General features: G+C 38.7%; 1 protein-coding gene across 11 annotated transcripts in view; it reads left to right on the plus strand.

The window, feature by feature from the left end:
• SSBP2 (single stranded DNA binding protein 2) overlaps window positions 1-16826 on the plus strand; it is a 246434-nt gene that overhangs the window by 163626 nt on the left and 65982 nt on the right. For 6 of the 11 annotated variants that reach the window (XM_084801329.1, XM_084801332.1, XM_084801326.1 and 3 more), the window contains one exon: window positions 13431-13520. The exons of the other annotated variants lie outside the window; for them this stretch is intronic. In XM_084801329.1, coding sequence (XP_084657455.1) covers window positions 13431-13520 — 90 coding nt within the window. The remainder of the gene's footprint in view (window positions 1-13430; window positions 13521-16826) is intronic. 11 annotated transcript variants of the gene reach the window in all.

The following is a 16826-nucleotide window of genomic DNA, read 5'->3' on the forward strand; positions in this document are numbered from 1 at the left end:
TTTATCCTTTATTTTGGCAATTTAATGTGTGTGTGTGTGTGTGTGTGTGTGTGTGTATGTTTATAGTGGTTGGTATTCTGTGTTTCCTAGTTATGGAGTTTGGCATCTGACATTAATTAAGAGAAATTTTGTTTTTGGTGCCTCATACACTGCGTCTATCTGTCTTTATAATTATATTATTCCACTTATATTATACTTTTTGCAGCTGCCCAGTTCTTGGATATTCTGCTCTGTTACTTTGTTTTATTCTGTTTTAGTGGTTTTCTTCTTGCATTTCTGTTTTCGAGATTGTCAGACTCATAGCTTTCCATTAGCCATGGAGGGAAGAGGAAAACATGATAATATGTACCGTAGACTATTGTGAGTTGTCTATTATTTATCTTTTAAGAAATAAGATGGGGTCATTTGTTTTAAAGTTATTTTAAAAAGTAACACGCATACATTTGTGCCTATAAATAAATATCAGCAACTTAAAAATATGAGCAGATTAGGAAAGAAATGGTAGAGATGTATAGAGAAGCAGGGCTGCTCTATGGAAAGAAAATGGAAATATTGATTATTGTAAGAATGACAAAAATGTCAAAAATACTTATTTGTTCACCTCTGTGCTTCCCGACATGCTTCCCTTGATGCGATGTCCCACTGACCTCTGAAACACCTGATTATATATCAAGTAAACTTGATATAAAGGATGGTAATAATAATAGCTAATACTTATCGATTCCACATTTTATGTAAGACCCTATTCTAATTGCTTTATCTAAACTCATTCATTGACTCCCTGAGCAATGCTGTAGCTCAGTAGTGTCAGCATGTACATTTTCTTTGGAAGATGTCATTGCAGAGCTACAGTAATTGAAGTTTCATACAGGAGCCACATGTGTGTTGTCTTGCTTTTAACTCTATCTTTTACATTGTGCTATATGATCTGAGTCTTGACTTTGTAATTTCTTGGCCCTCTTTTCATTCTTTTAAGTTAATACCAATATCAAAATATAAAACACATTCCAACTGTTTAGAGACCCATAGTCTTTAAAAAATGACAGGCCTGAAAAGCTCAACCTCTTTAACATATCCAAAGTTTCTCAAAACCTTCAAAATTTCCCTGAAACTCCAAAGTTTATCTAAAAATTTAAAGGCTTTTGATTTTGGGCTCTTATTTTAAGAAAATGTTTCTTTTATTTCAAGAAGGGAGAAAAAGGCACATTCATAGTCAAATCAAAGAAAACTCAGAATAGAATCGTATAAAAAGTTCAGTGTTGACATTGTGGAACTCATGATCCTCTGGGTTCCAGAGAGCCTGGGCAGCACCACTTGGCTGGTTCTGCCATTCACAGCACACACAGCTCTTCTTAAAGGCTCAGACAAGCTTTATTCAACAACATCTGCTGTCCTCATTGGTGGTCCCATAGTCCTGGCATCTCCAATAGGCTGCACTTTCACTAATATCCCTTCCTGGGCTATTTTCAGGATTTCTAACCTTGCATGGGATGCTGTGGCTCAGATAATTGCTTTCATTTCTGTATCATGATATTTGATGTCTATTTTCCTAACCTAACAACCCAATCCATTTTAAATGTTGATGTCCCCACTTTTCTTTCTCATTCTTCTCTTTTTACTGTTGGAGAACTGTCCACCTCATCATTATTGAGGTTCTTAAACATTAATTCAGTTCTTGTGAAAATATAATTATCATTCACTCATTGAATACTGTATGACTTGATACTCAGGAATTTCTATTAGCAGTCTCATCTCACGTGTCCAGCTTTCCCCCGATTATCAAGGAATTATTTTCTGTCTCCTTCAGGTCGGCAGTCTTTGCTTCCTCACAGCTTCTTAGCGTTACTACTCTAATGAGAATTTTAAAAATTCCTTTCTAACATTGTATTTTTTCTTTAAGACTTAACCAGAATTATTTCCCATGAAGCTAATTCATTGTTTGACTGCTTTCTTCTTAGTGTGCACACTCACAGGGTCTTACACATTCTGTTCCAAGCTACCGTGGGTGACATCAATGGGCTTTTGGCTGCTTATGTACTTGGAGAGCTTTAGCCTCTTCTTAAGTGGTGGAAGATAGGTGACAATGCATCTGCTAAAGCATAAATACCCAAATGATTTCATAGCATCTTTTATTGAAGCAGTGACACCAGTGCTACTTAGAATAATTACCACTCTAACCTAAATGATGTTTATTCAGAGAGATTTCTCTTTCTATCCAACTTCAATGCTACTTAAGTGGTTAGAAAGAACACTGTATGGTTGGTTTTACTTCTACTGTGTTTTTATCTGTGTAAAGTGCCAAGTCTAAGGTAGAAAGGATGCTGGGCAAACTGGGCATTTTCTGCTGTGGAAATGCTGTTTTTATGTATCTGTTATGTCTAGTTTTCCAATCTTGGTTACAAATCTGAGTTTTCATTTGCCCTGAATCTTTCACTATGATTTTGAATTTATTAGTGTCTTTGTAGTTTTGTCAGTTCTGCATTAACTCTCTTAAATGCATTAAAGGTTATAATTTGCTTATGAATGATTCCTTTTATTGAGTAAAAATGCTTTTTTTAACCCACTAATTCTTTTTGCCTTTAACTCTTATTTTGATAAAGCATCTGATTTGATTTAGTTGAGTAGCCTACCATTTGTGATTCTATAGTGAAAGAAATTATTATTTTATGGCTTCATTTATAAGCAGCGTTTAAAATCATGTTCACTTAATGGCTAGCTATGTCTTGGTACCATATATTAGACCTTGATCTTAAAAATGAGTTATATGGTCATCTTTCAGTACTCAGATGAAATGATTCTACAAATTAGTTGACATTTTATATGTACCAGCATCCTTGAATCATGCTCATCATCTATGAGGAATGTTAACATGAAGCTCATATAATTTGCCCAATGTTACTCTTCTTCAAACTACATGCAACTATTAGGAAATAATAAAAAAAAAGTATGAATTAATTTGGCTTCTACCAATTTTCTTCCAGGAACCTGAACTACTTGCCTGGTGTAAAATAATGTCTGCTATTTTAGAATTTGTGTACACATTGATTCTGTAAATGACATAACATTTATTTCAGCAAAAACCAAAATATCAACATAATAAACTCAGGTTTAGTTTAGCCAACTTTTACCACCTTCTTGCTCAGAATGAGTGCCACCTACAGAAGAAAAAAGATGGGCCTGGCTTCTTAGGACAGTTTTCACTTAGAAAACAGAAACTTTAAATATAATGTGGTAGGTGCCACAGTAAAGTAATGCAAGGACTATAGGAACCATATATCAAGATTTATTGTTTGTTAATGTATAGATCATGAAAGTAGAAAGGGGACCCTGAGAGGAAGAAAAGACCATTAGATGGAGGTGGGGGTGGGGGTTGGGATAATGGACTATGTGCGATGTGAAACTAGATGCTGGGTATTGTGGGGAGGAGACAGTGGAAGGGCAGTGGGGGTAAAGCGGGGACAGTGGTGCAGGACAGAAAAGAGCAAAGCATGCATGGAAATGCCGTGGTGAAGTCCATTGCTGTGTTAAAATAATTCAAAGCCAGGCTAAAGGCATCTCATGCTCCAGTTGGCCATCCCTCTGATCCAGCCCTGCTGATCTTCCCCACTGCTTCTCGTGCGCCCTCGATCTCTGCATGGACTAGCATGTACCTACGCCTGCCTCCTCGTCCTTTCCTCAGCGTTCCTCCTGCCTCAGCTCCCCAGCTACTCAGCCTACTAACATACCCCTTGCATTGAGCCAAGTTTATATTTTAAAAAGCCATATTTAAGTTTCTGTTTTAAAAATCTTCCACCCAGCCTTATTTCACTGTTTCCCGATAACTGTACCAAAGGAACTTTATCTACTTATAAAAAGGAAAAGCATGAGAATATCATAGCATATGTGATATAGTGTATAAAGACGAGTCCAAAGCATTGTTCTAAGCATTTTAAGTGACAACATGAGAGAGGGGTAGGAACAGACTCTAGGACCCAGCGTCCCTCTGTAGGTTAGAATTGGAGAGATGTTGGGGCTTTTAAGCCTCTTCATGAAGAGCACAGGTGTGCATCTTTTTTAGGTTCACACGTGAACATCAGTGGTTCCTTTGGAGCACACTAGCACAGGCTTAGAAAGAGAATCACAAAGTGTGGTACATTATGTTTCAGCCACTGTTCCACAAGAGTCTGCTTTTGTTTTTAAAACAACTTACTATCACACTTAAAATACTCTGAAACAAGCCAGGCAGTTGTGGCACACGCCTTTACTCCTAGCACTTAAGAGGCAGACACAAACAGATCTCTGTGAGTTCGAGGCCAGCCTGGTCTACGGAGTGAGTTCCAGGACAGCCAGGGCTGTACAGAGAAACTCTGTCTTGAAAAACAAACAAATAGAACAACAACAACAACAACAAAAAAAAAATCATGTTGCTTTTATGTTCTAAAAGGGAGAACCAACTATTGGCTGAATCTCCTGTTTTTTGTTGAGTTTATTGCACTTTGTATAGATATGATCTATTTTTAGGATCTTTGTTAACATAATTTAAGGCTCCCTTCAAAGTACTACACAGGTTAAAAACATTCCTATGCAGTTATCCTTTATCTGTATGCTTATAGGTGCCAACCTATGATGGTGCTTGGTTTTGCTCCATGAAGCAATTAAGTAGTTTAAAACCCAGTAGCCAAGAAGAGAGTTTACAGGCCTTATAAGAGGAAAGATGAGGCACATGCTTGCACCTGTGCGCAGGTTCAGTGATGTAATTACTGTTTCAGTTTGAAGTGAATAGAAACAATTATTTTCATTTACTAATTTATTTTCATTTTGTGCCCTTTTGTAAGCTGCTTGCCCTGTCCTCTTTAAATGGGCATTTAAAAAAAACTAAGTAATAAAACTTTGGCTCAATCTCTTCTTGAGTTCCTTTCTTATGTGTACTAACTATTGAAAGACATATTCAGTGATAGGAATCTTCCAAGTTCTTATAATAAAATAATTCAAATGTTTTATTTAAAAATCCATTACATTTCTGATTGATCATGTTTCCTAGTTTGTTCTGGGTAAAAATTGGAGTAGTTTATTAGTTATATGCTATTTCAGATCTGGCTAATGGTATGGCTAAGGAAAATAGATTTGAGAGCTGTTAGCTTTCAATTTCTTCCTAGGAGTCTAATATTTGTAGATAGCAAAAAGAAAAGCATATTTTTAAGGAGATAGCTGTGGTCTTGCTGTGTATCACAGGCTAGCTTTGAATTCCTAGTATTTTCTCACCTTGTCTTTCTAAGTGCTGGGACTATAAGCAGATGCTGCCTCACCCAGACAAATGTCCATCATATATAATTGCAAGCTAAGCTATAAATGATAAATCTTGAAAATGAGTGCTATGAGCATATTCTCAAATTCAGATCAGTACTGAAACAAAAGTGTCAGTGATTTAGTTCATGCTGTTGATAAAGACTGTAGCTCCACAGTTGTCATCTGCTCTCTGACAGAGATTTTTTTCAGAAGAGCTTCTTCCATTGAAGGGCTGGGGCCGTGTTTTTAGAACAGACGTGTCTTAGATTCGAAGACAAGAACACTCTAGAATGATGGGGTAAGCAAATAAAGCAAATCCTACTGCAAACCATTGATCGGAAGTCCCTGTGCCTTGGAGATTGTGTAGCAGGCGCATGTAGAGATGTGTGCGAGTGCGCATCATCACCACAGTTGGGCGATGATGGGAATGCCCTGCAGGTGCAGAGACACGTATGTATCAGGCGGACATGACAAAAATATAGGCAGAAGAACCGTACTGTCCAGGGACCCTGGCTGCAGCGCACGCGGACTCTGTTAGGAGTCTAGTTGCCCACTCATTCTCTCCGAATGATGTGAAGAAAGACGTGTAGGCTAATAGTTTGGGCCTCTGAGACACTCCAATACTAGCTTGGTCAGAATGAACCAACCCAGTGAGTAAAGGAAATGGACACTGTTCGAGAGCTGAAACTAAGACCAGGTCCTGCTCACTCTGAATCAAGATATAAGGCCAGAACACGCACCGTCAGCGCAGTGACAGGACTGGGGAATCACAAACAGTGACTGTGTGTGTGTGTGTGTGTGTGTGTGTGTGTGTGTGTGTGTGTGTGTGTTTGTTTCCCTACCCTAGGACTGAGGAGTCTGGGCAGGCTTGGTGGGCTGTCATGACAGGCAGAAGGTGCAGTGGCAGTGGTGGGGCTGGGGTGTTAGAGACACAGCTGCCAGCTACAGGAGGACATGCTGCATGTGGCATTTTCTTCCCTCTAAGCTCTGCCACTGTCCCCATGGAACGAAGAAACCTGACTGACCTGAGCAAGATGCAGAGCCATTTATAGAAGTGTGACAGCAGAGGGGCCGCAAAAGCCAGTGTGGTTTATAATGTCAGGTTTAGTTTGGTTTGCTTATTCTTGACTAAGACATTGATTTAATAAAATTCATATGATGAGGAAATATATAGTCTACAGCAGGCTAACTACAATAAGTTCCAGAGATCTTTAGAGCTACTTACCATCTAAATGTCGTTTGAATAATATTTTTCAAAAGTGAAATTGTAATTTAGAGATAGAGGTGTGTTAGTTTTCATTTTCCCTCCAGATTTCTTTCCAGATTTTAAAACCAATATACCTGCATCTCCAACAGCCATTTAGAACAAGCTTGAAAGAACCCAGCGTTGCCTGCTTACGGTCGGTACAACAGTAGTTTAGACTGTCTACACTTTAAGTCCTGCGCCCATTTCACAGAGATGAACTTCATGTGTGAGCCTCCTCGGCACGAGCTGATAGAAGCCCAAGGAGAAATGGAGAAGCAGCAGCTGAGGGGAGATGTGTTTGAACGAAAGCATAATAAATGAAAATTAGAAAAAAGTTAAAGATCCAAAGTCAGCGAATAAAAGTATAGACAGAATACTGATGTCTTATCAATGGAAAATCATAAAAACATCATTTAACATATTCCTGGATATTGGAGGCATGGCTTATCTGGGCTACAGTTGGGAAACTAGAAATTAGAATCTAAAACATCCAGCCGTTCGTACATTAAAGTGTCTCTGGTTATGTCTACAGGCCTGGGCATTGTTCTCATTTCCCCCTAATTCAGTTGGCAATATCATTTTGGACTAGCAAAATAAGATTGTATTCAGATGATTAAAAAAAAAGAATAAGTATCAACATTGGTCCTTGAAGATACAAACATAATAAATTCAGCATAAAATTTATTGCTCTATAGTCTTTATGGTTAGAAAACAGAATAAAGTTGCTTAGTTAATATGTTTGAAAATGGACAATAAAGTTTAACAAGTGGAGTAAAAATACATTGTTTTCAAATAAACATATTAGTAAAGTAGGAAAAGCAACCAGTAGGTCAGTTTGTGGCAAAGATAATGAAGAGAATGATAGTTTACTTCAGGTTTTTTTAAAAAAGAAAACCGCAAACTGTGGAGACAATCCTTCCAGTGTAGGCAGACTGCGGCTGTGAGGAAGCAGAGCTAAGGGGCGACTGGGTGCTCTGCTCTTGTGTGGAGTGGGATTTATCCGTACTGTAGAAACTGTATCTCTACAACATGTGAACTCACAACGTCTCAAAACCAAGGCCTAGAAAGGGAACTGGCCTCTTTCCCTACTTTCATCATCAAGAACGGGAGGGTTGGGGAGCCTGGGGAGCTGGAATGCTGCTCCTCTCGCGGGAGTGCTCCTAAGATGGAGGAAGGAGATGAGAGACTTCCCTGTCTCCTAATCACTCTCCCTCCACTGTAAAAGGAGAGCTTTGTAAAGAATGAAAAAATAATGTGAATATGGGTAAAGTTAAATGTGTCAGTGAAATGAAATGTTTGGAAACAATTAAATGAACAAATTGACACCTGTGTAAGTGCAACTAAAAAAGGAACATCGGCTGTGGTTCTTTCAAATATGCTCTTGTCTTCAAGAATGTGATTTTGTTTATAATTCTTTTTGTTTTGTTTTGTTTTGTTTTGTTTTCTGAGACAGGGTCTTACCATGTAACCCTTGGCTGGCCTAGAACTTGAAATGTAGATCAGGCTAGACTTGATCTCACAAAGATTTGCCTGTCTCTGCCTTCCAGATGATGGCATTAAAGATGTGTGCATATTCAAGAAATTTTAACTGCTATACATCTTTAAACTGTACTGTTTACATTAAATTGAAGTATATATAACCCTTTGCTGTTGACTTGTTTTTAAAAGGCAGATGTGATACTCACTTTTGAAAAATACAAAATAGCAAAGAGTATGTCAGACCTGTCTGATTTAGAATGTAGTTGTAAAAGCCCCAAATATCCACCAACAAATAACATTCAGTACCTATTTATAGAGTTCATCTGATGATCAAGCAGGGCTTACCTCATACAGTGAGGACTTAAGACAGTTATCAATATGTGACTGCTTATGGCATGTTTCTCAGAAGAAAACTAAATACCTATCAAGTGGAAATGAGAAAGTTTCTTATTCCTGGTTTCATTGAAAATTGTGTTTTCACAGGACAAGACATACATAGAAAGATTTCCTAATATAGTAAAACTATCTTCAGACAGTAAGCAGACTGTTTAAGTGTATCTTGAGTTATAATTAATATGGCCAGATAGCTACTATCACCATTTTAAGAGTTTTCTTTAAAATGCCCATACATGACTGGTGTGTGTTGTGTTGCCATAAAATACTCAAGATGAGAAATTTAGAAAAAACAAAAACTTATGGCACAGCCTCGAGACCGGGAAGTCTGAGACAGAGCACTGACACCTAGTGGTAGGACGTTCTTGCTCTGTCCTTATTTGAGGAAGGCAGAGGAGCAGAGAGAATGAACCCAGTCCTTGGAAAGGATTTCATAGACCTGTTAGAAAGGGCGGACTGTCCATACCCATCACTTCTTAAAGGTGAGCGCTTACCTCATTCGCGTTCGCAGCGCATGAATTTAGGAAGAGACGTAACTGAAGTCATAGAGGCTTAAAATAGTACAGATGACATAATAAAACCAATGATCTTGCTTCTCTTAATCTTTCAATTTCTAATCCATATCTCCGCTCGGTTTTTGCAGTTATTATTTTACAATCTTACATATTCTTAATATTTTTCTGTTCCACCAAATACAGGTTTTACATCTCGATTCTCACTGTATAATTTGGAGCTGGTTCCCCAGGAGTCTTTGTAACTCAAACAAGCGATTACTAGATGTATAAAATCTTGATAAAAGCCGATTTTGCTTTACGAGAGAGTGAATCTTTTTAGCTCCGTGTCTACTCTTTTGAAACCTCTTAGAGGCTTATGGACCTCCTTCTCTCTACATTATTCAAGTAGCAAAACTGACGATTTGATAAAATGTGTATTGGGATACACATATCTGAAAAATAATGTATTGAAAACATACAACTGAACTGAATGAAAGACACAACAAAATGACGTGCTTGATTCTGAATGGAAGTCTTTTTGTTTGTTTGTTTGTTTTGTTTTGTTTTGTTTTTCGAGACAGGGTCTCTCTGTGTATCCTTGGCTGTCCTGGACTCACTTTGTAGACCAGGCTGGCCTCAAACTCACAGCGATCCACCTGCCTCTGCCTCCCGAGTGCTGGGATTAAAGGCGTGCGCCACCATGCCCGGCTTGAATGGAAGTCTTACATGTTCAGGTTAGTTACAAGAAATACCCTAAGATCTTATTGTATGTTTTTCTTTTATCAAGATAGGAAGCTATTATAAAAATCAACCAAAACAATTATATAATAAAGGATATTGCATTAAACTCTAGTGAGAATTCATGTAATTCCAATGAAGTTGATCCTTTGTGGTAGTTTTAGCATAATTAAGCCGTTTACCCTTGTTGTGTAGCTACACAGGCTTCTACACACTTCTGGGTTAGGACCAGTTGTAACTTTCTGTTCATTCGTAGACCATGGGTTAAGTCTGCCTTGTGTGTTAAAAGCAAATGTGAAGCCAGTTTGTTCAAGAAATTTAGAACTTCCTTCTAGAAGCTTTAATTCAACTAGCTTGATTCTTTACCAATTAAATGCTTATTCTATTTAGATAGATACTGTATATAAATTAGCATGGTAGTCAGGTGGAGTATTACTGTTGGACAGTGCAATTAGTAGACCTCTATGATATTAACAGAGAAGCATCAGTGGGTGAACAAAATGGTGCCCTAAGCTGGATCACATAATGTAATAATTAATAGGAGTGGGCTTGTTAGTCAAGCCCAGCAACTCTGGATGAGCAGTGTATGGCCCAGATCGTGTCCACAAAGTAAAGCTTAGATCAGAATGATCTGGAGAAGTACTTGCATAATTTCTAATACTGTGGGTTTCGTATCTTTAAAAGAGGATAAAGATAACTCTCACCTCAAATGATTGACTAGCTGTGCTATGTGCCGTAAGTTATCAGACTCCTGATTTTCACAGAACCTTACCATTTTGTGCGAAGCATAGATTTGAAAGTGAAGGATCCTCACTCTCATCCTTGTACAGTTAGAATTTGGCATGTGTTGAAGTAGAAGGAGGAGAGTCTAGCAACAGTAAAAGGAGCTTGGCGACATACGCCTGTAATCCCAGCACTTGGGAGGCAGAGGCAGGAAGATCAGGGTTCAAGGCCCCCTAAGGTCTGTAGTGAGATCTAGGCCAGTCTGGACTACATGAAACTACTGCATGAGAAGCTATATTAAACACACACACACACACACACACACACACACACACACACACACACACACACACGGCGGGGGTGGGGTGGGGAGGGAGGGAGAGGGGGAGGGAGGAGAGAGAACCACGAAGACTATAACAGGCTCATTTGAGCTGAAGGCTACACTTTCAGAACTGTCATCCCTACCCTCTTCTGTAAGGTAACCCTCTGTTTTTTCTGTTCACCTTGGATCAGATCACAAATACCTATTTTCTCCTTTATTTATTTTTCTTATTGTCTTTCTCCCCTTGCTAGGAATTAGCCTCAAAGCAAGGTTTTATTTCTGTGTGTTCTCTGCTGCATTGACACTCAAAAGTCCTTGACTAGAGTGAGAAAACTAAGAAAGTGAATATTTTCCTGAACTTGTAAAATACACTTAAGATCACAAAATAAACATTAATAAGGTATATCACAAACTACATATATTATAAAGATCTTTCAAGAAAAAAACTAGCAAATACCTGTAGACAGTGTAGTCTGGAGAAAACCAATTCATCAAATGCTTAACTGTGACTCTTACCTTTTGTTAGTACTTTCTTTACCTGTTGGTAATACCAGTTTTATTTTTCTAATATAGGGAAAAAAACTTACCAGTATACTTTTTGTCCAACTAGAACTGATGAAAAAATAGTTTTGAATTATGCAGTCTCAAGGATAGAGATCAAATCCTATTTCCTAGACCAGGCTGTAATTGTACATATTTTAGCTAAGAGGGTTGTGATTGAAAATGTTGCCCCAACAGTGTATTAAAATATTATGCAAATTTAGTTAAGTGGAAAAACAAACCGTTTACTCTCTTTTCTTTACTTTTTCTGTTTTTCAAGAGAGTCTTTGTGTATCCTTGGCTGTCCTGGACTCGCTTTATAGACCAGGCTGGCCTTGAACTCACAGAGATCCTTCTGCCTCTGCCTACAGGCATGCACCACCGTGCCTGGCTTGCATTCATAATTTTAAAAGATTGTTTGTGACAATGTGAAAAATGAAAGGAAATAATTGCTGGTAAGGGCCGCCTTGGGTAATTAGTATGTTTTGCTGTATGCCTTCCTTAGAGTGTGCTCATGCACTTAGTGCCTGAGAAGTTGCTTCCTCTTTTGTATTCATATCCTTGGCTGTAGTGACATTTGGATTCATAAGTAAGTGTGAAAATCTTTGGTCCATCCTCAAGAGCCAGAAACTATGCACTGGATTGTGCTAAGATACACTATCTTCTGTGGGCGACAAGTGTATGGATGGATGCACCAGTGTACACAGAGAGGCAGGCAGTGTGTACGTAACTGTGGGACCTGCTTGGACCTCCTCCCCCCCCCCAACAGCAAAGCTGTTAAATCTCAGACTGGTGTGTCTTGGCCTCTCTGGTACCTTTGCAATGAAGTCCTTCAGTCCTCTCTTGCTGCTGTCTTGATATATGCAGCACATGTTGCTAACTACAGTTGCACTGCTGTTTAATATACTACCAGAACTTCCCCCCGGAATCGGGCTGTGCACTGTACTTGTTCAACAACCTCTTCCCTACTCTCTTTCTCCTCCTCTAGCCACCTTCTAATCTCAACTTTATGAGCTCTTTGAATTCCGCATTTGCATAAGGTCGTGTGGTATTTATCTCTCTACCCTGCTTTATTTGAACTGCACAGAATGTCCTCAGGTCCATCCATGCTGTCACCTTTTGTGTAGAGCTAAATAAAGTTCCATTGTGTATATGGGCCACATTTTCCCTATTCATTCATTTATCAGTGAACGTTTAGGTTGATTCTATATTTTGGCTATTATGAACAGTGCTTCAGACAAAACAGGATGCAGATGTCTCTCTCGCACAATAGTTTCTTCCCTTCTGGATGTACACACCATAGTAACGCTGTCAGCTGGTGTGTTAGTTCTAATCTTTCTCTGAAGACCTTGCAGATGTTCTGCCATAAAGGTGGCACTAGTTTACCTCCCCATCTGCTCCCTTCTTGAGTATTTCTAGGACTTTCAATGTTTTTAATCAAATTGAAAAATGAAATTCACAATTACAGAACACTTTTATGTGTACGTGCTGTATATGAAAAAGAAACCTATAACCCTGATTTGACGACAAAGAAGCCAAACCAAAGGTTTTATTTTTTCGTATGCCTGTCTAATGAAATGCTAGGGTTTCCTGAAAAGTTTATAAATGAAGTAAATTTTGAATATTTCAATCTGATGTTTTTAAATAAATTGTATGAGATCAGTGTCTTCAAGTCTAATTTAATTTTTTCTTCAATCTCCTATTGCATTTTTATCTTCACCACCTTACACTTTATATTTTGGGTAATGATTATAACATATTAAAAGTGAATAATATATGGCTATCTGTAGGCAGAAAGTTAATTATACCTGTTTATGACATAGTTAAGTATGATCTAAATAAAAGGTCTTTCTTCCAGTCTTTGTGATCATCACACACAGGCTTTTACCTGTCTGCACATTCATCACTACGGTTTGCCATTTTAAATGTCTGTGCCTTAAATTAAGCATTTATTTAAACTTTCATCATCTGTCACATTACTATCAGCATGTAATGTATGTTCAAATGTGCCATCCTATGAAAGATCTTTGTCTTCACAGAGTTTCTAGAGGCCCGTTAAAGCCACTGGCATTGTTTATCACTGTTCATCTCAGTGCACTTGTAGAGTGGGGAAGCAGCAGCTTTTGCTCCCAGGAGTGCAAAAGCAGCCGCCCTACAATCGTCTCAGCCGCCTTCGGGCCTGTGCCTTCTCTGTAATGACGTAGATCTGTCTCTCCTTTATTCTTTGCAGAGTGCTGCAGCAGCTCCCAGCCCCGTGCTAGGAAACATGCCCCCAGGAGATGGCATGCCAGTAGGCCCCGTGCCACCAGGGTTCTTTCAGGTACTCAGAGACTTGACTAGGAATGTTAAGGCTTAGGAGCACCTGCTTGGTGTTGACTATTGATAACCAAGTAGGACGAGGCTATTGTAATTCTTCTAGTTTGATTTTAAGGTATATATGATACTGTACAGCCAACTCTTGATTGCTCAGATGGTTTTCTATTACATTTTCCTTCCTCTGCTGTGTAATTTGTTATGATTTATAATAAACCATTTCATTGGTCAAGAAGGAAAAGAAATCAAAGTGCAAATTAGAGTAATAAGCTCACTGTAGTGAATACTTTTTGGGAAAAGACATTGAAGCTGTGAAGAGGTTCATGTTCAACTGTCTGTATTCCTATAGACTAAGAATAATCAAGATTTGGCTGTATTTTTCAAAAGTAGCCAAGTCATAATCTGTTCACTTAATAGAAATTAGAGGCTGTCTCAAAATATTTGAAATCACCTTTGTGGGTTTTCAGCGGAAATATTTATTAATATAGTTATATAGAATTTGAAGATCACATTTTCAACTGTGTATTTAGCACTTGTAAATTTCAGTATCTGCTCCTTTAGCAGCAAGAGTAATGTTAGAGCTATAATGCATCATTTTTTAATTTTCTAGGTCTTTACTTTAAATCTGATAGAATTTTAACCCAAACCAACACACCAATATAAATTCTGAAGACTTTCTCTATACTGATTTTTATAACCCTCTTTGAGAAAATTAAGAATTTTGGAGTTAACAATTAGAGGTAGGAGACATTATAGAAACTAATATCTAATATACTATCTTGTTAATGTAATAGGAACCTATATGCCAAATTGTGGTGTATTTTTAATTTCAAAATCCATGATAACAATAGTTAGTAATTCATACCATTATTAAAGTACTTATAAAGATAAAAATGAAACAATTAGGGGGCTGAGGAGATGACTTGGGGGTTAAGAGCACTGGCTCTTCTTCTGAAGGTCCTGAGTTCAATTCCTAGCCACCACATGGTGGGTGGCTCACAATGTCTATAATGAAGTCTGGTGCCCTCTTCTGGCCTGCTGGCACACATGCAGGCAGAATACTGTATAAATAATAAGTAAATAACTTTTAAAAAAAGAAAATAGAGAGATTAATTTATAAGTAATTTTGCAACATAGATCCATAGAATTAAAAGATCTCAGTTAGAGCCTCGAACTATCCTGCACTTTTAGGGCATATTCATCTGCCTCGCTATTCTTTATTAGTACTCAAATAATATGAACTATGTAAAAGTCACATTAGAGCTGAATTCTATCTTGAGGCCCCTACACATGACTCTGGATTATTAAACACTTACGACAATGATAACCATAGTTAACACTGAGCCATTGTTTTCTGTGTGCTGTGCTTTAGTTTAGTCTGCATGATTTACATAGACCCCCCAGTTCCTTCGAGTGTGAAGAGTGAGATGCTATGACTCTCTCTGTGCAGATGGAAACACCAAATCATTTATGAGTGATTTTCACTGAAAGTGACAGTGCTGGGACGTCAGTCAAGACAGTCTGGATTTCTGTTGTGGAAATTACCCTTGAGAGTTAATTGTTACCCACAACACATTTCCAGCTTATTTTATTTTTGCTTTGCACCCTTAGATCTCTTACCGAAGGTGGGTTATGATTAGGGAGAGTGCTGCAGAGTTTTGCCTATGAGCAGCTAGGAGCACTCTAAGGGGGCACTGTTGAAAGGTAAGGTTGGTTGGGGAGGAAGCCATATTTCTCACACCATAGTGTTATGCCAAGATGGGTAAATCTTTTCAGTTTCACATTTGCCTGGGTTAAACTCTCCCTTTGCCTCTTTTCTTGTTAGGAGTAGTCAGAATAACTTTAACTTCCTTCTGATTATTCTGATATAGTTCATGACTGGATACTACCAGATTCCAAACACTACGATCTCAAAAAAAAAAAATCAACACATACAGTGCACAGCTTCCCAGGGGCCTTCGTGTTACCAAAAAAGCTCTAAAAAGGACCAAGTGAAGAGAAAAGTTTGTGATGCCAAGAGGACAGAATGATTAAGTCCACTAGAGATGGAGACGAGAGGGGTGTTAGGAAAACAGTCCAGCAAAACAAGCAGAGGAATGGCATCTCGGAGTGTGGGCCCTTAGCCAAAGGATGCTAGCAACAAAGCAAGCAGTGCTGAGTGGTCCACGGTACACACAGAAGGTGCAGGAGCTGAGGCACAAGCCCTGCACATGAAATGGAAAGATGCACTCTGGCGCTGCAATCCAAAGTAACATCTAAGAGGAATGAGGAGCTAAGCAAAGGAAGCGGAGAGAAAGGAGCACAATGGAAGAAAGAGACGTTAGTGACAGAAACCCAGAGGGGAAAGGAATAGAAACCAAGTATTTCAAGACGATTGCAGCTTCACTAGTTAAAAGGTGACGAGATGGTGCTGTAGCCTGAGAGGGCCCGGGATGTAGTGCTGGGCTCAAACCCGATCTTAAAGTCTGCAATGAGCTGCAAAGAGGAACGGTCTTTGCATTTGCATCTTGAAGGGAGAAAATCATTTCATCTAATATTAGCCAGAATTGGGTAACAGAAGAATAAGTCTAGAAGTAGAGGCTGTTTAGGAGCTGAAGAGAGAGTCTTTCTGACAAGATCTGGGACAGTAGGATTAGAAGGAAAGAAACAGTTAGTAATTACGTTTGAAAAGCCTTAGTCGATTGCCCAAATTAGACACAAAAGAGAAAAAATTGCAAGAACCAAGGAAGATACTGCAGTTCCTATTTTGGATCTCTGAATAATTGTAGTATCTTTAACAATGTAAAGGAAAATAGGAGATGGAAAAATCTATACTCATTTGAGTTATTTCTGTTTTCCCAAGAAGACTGTTTCAACTTACCTCAAGGACTTTCCCCCATTCAACATTCATATACACCCAGTATTTTAAATTGTTCCTAAAATACTGAAAAACTCCATCAAGTCCTAAAACACTGATATCTTTTAGTAACAGTGATGAGGTCAGCTGAAGTGTTCCCTAACCAGTCAGTGCTGGTTTTCTGCAGGGTTTGGACTGTACTTGAGCGCAAGCCTAGGCATTGTCAGTGGGTGGTAGCTGCCTTTCATGCATAGAAAGACGCACGCCCTCAGAAGCCCCAGGCAATCACACCCGACAGCAGAACGCCAGTGTCTATCCCTGATTCCACAGGCATCTTCCTCTGAGCATGGTCCACATCTGGAAGATTTAGGAGAGGGAATCATGGCAGAGTTCACAGATGAGAACACCCAAGGGCAACACAGCCACTACACAAAGTTCGGTCTAGGAAAGGGCTACATTGGAGGCAACTGTAGACAC

The sequence above is a fragment of the Acomys minous genome (assembly GCF_964271855.1).
Source record: "Acomys minous genome assembly, chromosome: 11".
Lineage (NCBI taxonomy): Eukaryota > Metazoa > Chordata > Mammalia > Rodentia > Muridae > Acomys > Acomys minous.